This window comes from Agrilus planipennis, unplaced genomic scaffold (assembly GCF_000699045.2).
Source record: "Agrilus planipennis isolate EAB-ADULT unplaced genomic scaffold, Apla_2.0 scaffold1865, whole genome shotgun sequence".
Classification (NCBI taxonomy): Eukaryota; Metazoa; Arthropoda; class Insecta; order Coleoptera; family Buprestidae; genus Agrilus; species Agrilus planipennis.
In genome coordinates, this window is record NW_020440515.1 from 406 (window position 1) to 4,653 (window position 4,248).

General features: G+C 34.2%; 1 protein-coding gene across 1 annotated transcript; it reads left to right on the plus strand.

The window, feature by feature from the left end:
- Positions 1-541: 541 nt before the first annotated feature.
- Positions 542-1,624, plus strand: LOC108743742 (serine/threonine-protein kinase pakG-like; the record flags this gene model as incomplete). Its single annotated transcript, XM_018479333.1, has 1 exon — positions 542-1,624. A coding segment is annotated over one exon (1,080 nt), but the record flags the coding sequence as incomplete, so codon positions are not given.
- Between the last annotated feature and the right edge of the window lie 2,624 nt (positions 1,625-4,248).

Below are 4,248 nucleotides of genomic sequence, written 5' to 3' on the forward strand. Positions count from 1 at the left end.
TATTATAGTACAGAAAAGTCGAGAAATTCAAAGATTTGTAATGTGGTGTCGTAACACATATTTTTGTGCGCTTACACTGCAAACGCTGGGCTAAACCTACGAGATAGATCAAATTAATATACTACGGAACTGTACATCTTAAAAAGATCGATAAAAAAGTCCTGGATGCTATATGTTTATATCCTAGTTCTAAAGAAAACATGTTTATACTGTCTCATGAAAACACAGCTACATATATTGTACGTTATATAAAGATATCCTGTAGTATAGACTAATCATAATCATAATATTATTTATTATTACTCCATACTGCCCCATATTAGTATCTACATTGTACCCTTGCGAAGCAGGGGCGGGTTGTTAGTTATATATAATATAATATTCGGTCCTTTTTCTATGCTAATAGACATTCCCTGAATACAATCTAAAAATATTTATATTTGATGTGTTTGTAAATCAGCTTTCTATTTACTGTTCCGGATTACTTATGTAGATATAGTACATGTAAAACTGATGTATCTAACTGTTCCTTTCATTCCAGATAACAGAAACTTATGCATTTCTGCCGAGAGAAGCTGTCACCCGTTTCCTTTTGGGATGCACTGACTGCCAACGACATCCCCGTTCCCCGTCTCCCGCAACCGTGCTTCCTACCCCAAGCCCCAGCCCCACGTTACCCCTTGCACCGACAGCGACGCCCGTGCTACCCTTAGCAACGCTGACTCAATCAACTGTAACAATTACTACCAAAAATAACTGTTCTCTAACTTCTTCTTCGTCACTGCAGAGTCCGACGGCTCTGTTCGACTCCAATACTCAGTCTTTAAAAACGTGTAATTCGCTAAAGCCGAAATCTTGCAACAATTCATCTTCCAAATGTCCATCCCCGATTCCGGTCAACGGGGAGAACGCGTCCCAAAAAAGTTCGAGTCCGTATCATAATCACGTGGCTCCAACTCAGGGCTTCGGTTTACGACCTTCGCAAAATCTTCTCAAGCCCCCGCACAGTCCAATTCCGATTTCTTGCAAAAGCAATTTTAATTCGTTGCCATCGTATCCGAATCAGTTCTTGGCTTCGCCTCCGCCCTCGCATTACGTCGACTTTACGAAACCGACGAAATGTAATGGGACGACTTTTGGCGTGGCTAATACCTCTGCCTCGTCGCCAACGTTGGATTTGTCTCAACGAAGCACGGACATCGCTCAAAGTCAGGCAAATATCGATGTTCCATTAGCCGAGAGCACCCCTGAACCAAAACGATCTAGCAACCCTTTAGACGTTTGTAATCTCACTGCGAAAGATCCGCCGAAATCTCCAAAAAAACTGCATTCCGATAATTTGTCAGAGAAACCCGTCACCCCCGCAGTCGTTACTTCCTCCTCCCCACCAACCCCTAAACTTTGGTCACCAGTGCAGGGACTGAACAGCAACGAATCTCGGGGGAAAAGAAGTTTTATGCCAGCTGAAATTGACTTTTCTATGCCCATCACCACCACCTACTTGAAATATATGCAAAGCTTGGGATGTTCCGAAGAAGACGCTTTCAAGTTTGAAAATAAATACGTGAGTCAAATTATTGATTCCTTCATGCATGAGCTTATCACTCATTACTTTTACTAACAATTTTTAATTTGTATTTTTACTTTGGTACCTATATAATTGTTATTTGTGTGTTTCTCATTTGTTTTTATTCAGTTTTTGTTCACTGTCTATTTTATTTATTATTATTGATGGTTAGACATTATTTTTTAGTTATACTTTTGTACTAACATATTACTTTTCTTTGGTTATTTCCTACTAGTAAAGTTTTTGATAGATATTGCATACATATTTGTTTATTACTTATGTAGAAGTATTTACTTCTACTATTAGTACCTGTACGAATCCCATTTTGTTAAGTGGAAAAGATATTCCAAACTTTAAAATTCAAAAATGTAGTGAATGATCATAAAAAATATAACTAATATTTTTAAAATTACATAAATGCATAATTTCAACATAAACGGAATACTACTTTTGGTATAGTATCTAAAGTACTTTTACAATAGAATCATTAAATATCGTTAAATTAACCTGTTAACGCATAGTGTGAATGCTGAATTAATAGGTAATTAATAACGAATGAATTAGTGAATGTGCAAAAACGAATAGTAAACCTATTAAGTAAATAAATTATAAAAGACTTTTAGAATAAAGTTTTTTAGTCACTTATCGATTTTAAACAGTTTGGAAAGATAAGTAAGGTAAGTTTCTTGATTTTGTTTTACTTTTTCTTGTATTTGACTTGTGTATATCGTTTTGTAACAAGGGACGACGAAATATTTATAATATTAGTCCTATTACACCCTGAAATCGTTGATAGTTTCTTAGCTCAGGTATTGTATTTCTAATATACGTATCAATCAATAAATAATGATTAATTAATTTTAATTAGTTATTATAGATAAAAAACTTGATAGTCATTGTATGTCTTGGTGTGGGGTTGGACATTTATTTTAAAATTTGTGATTATACTGATATTTTTGCATTTTTCAGTGGGTTTCAAACACGTTGATATTGTTTTATAAAAATATAAAAAAAAGACAGTGNTGATATTTTTGCATTTTTCAGTGGGTTTCAAACACGTTGATATTGTTTTATAAAAATATAAAAAAAAGACAGTGGACCTTAATGAAAACCATTAACTCTTTGAGATCAATCTCAATCTGTTTTATTTCGGGATTTATTTCTATTAGGCGAAATCCTTACTAATACGAGTATTATAATTGCGAATGTGAACTTGGTTGTTTGTTTGTTTATTACCATTTCACGCCTTAATAACTCAAGCGATCATCATGAAATTTTGTACACATATTGTCAGGGGTACAGAAAAGGATATAGGGTACCTGTTATCCATAAACAATTCCGTTTCCGAGGGATACAAAAATTAGTTTTATGTGGTCCTTGACACGTATTTAAGACACCAACGCGAGAAAAGCCGCGGGTAAAAGCTAAGTAGATCTTTATAATTTAATGAGGATTCGTATCTTATTGCACACAGTAGACCCAAAGTACGATCTTACTACTTAATTAGGAGTAATATTAATTTAACGGCTAATTTTCCAAATATAAACTAAAATGTATATTCTTGCATTGCTTGATACCTTTGCCTGGTAACTTACACCGGCATTTTTGAAAAAAATAAAAAGGAAGAATTGTGCTAGTGATATGCTTCCCAAATTCGTTATCAAAAAAAAAATACGCACACAGAAATAAGTTATGATACCGCTATTATTGAAATCAGTTCATATGAAATACCTTTTTATAACCTAACCTACCACAACCTAATTAATTGTAAAATTAACAGTTTTGTCAGCTCATTCCAAGAAAACATTCGAATGACTCGTTCTTTTTCGATTTGGTTTAGAAAAGAGGTATTTTCTGATGGGACTTTATTTTTTAAAACCTCTAGCCTATACATGTTTATTTACCTGTAATATCGTAGTGTAATTGGAAAATTTTTAGAGTCGGTGAAGTAGTTAGTTAAACAAACAAGAAAAATCGCATTTACCCCTTACTGTTCAACAGACTTTTCGCTGTAAACAACTTTTCGTATCAACAACTTTCATTATAAATGAAAAAAATCTGGTAGGGAACATATAAATACATCGTAAACCCTGTCGCAGCTAATAAAATTAATAAATCATTCAGCCGTCGAGTCGTCAGGTCTGTCGGTCCCATGATGTGTTCCACCACTGCGTTTACAATAATTGGAGGATCTACAGCGCTCGTTCATCATTCGCATTTCCCAAGTTTTCTAATTGAAATTTCGAATATTTATGTGAACGTTGATTATTGATTCGTAAATTACAAGTGTACAACTTTTGTATTGAGTCTTTTCAATGTGAACTGTGTACTGAAAATATTCATTTTATTGACTTTTTACTTCGGATGTGTACTGATCCATTAGTAAGATTTAAATGAAATTTGAATCTGTCATAATTCATGTACTTATATGCTTGGTATAAATTATAAATTATTAAAAAGTGAAACATTATGTTTGAGCTTTGAGTGTCACCGTTATTATTTTTTGGAGGAAGGTATGTTTCTTCGTTACCTCGATAAAAATGTTCAAAAAAATCCGAATCCCACCTAAAGTTACTTGCCGATCACTGTTCTATACTAATGGTCGGAAACTGGCGGATCGCGGTACATGTCCCGACCGCGGAAGGTCTTAATATAAATTAGAAAGACGGAAAACCCATAGT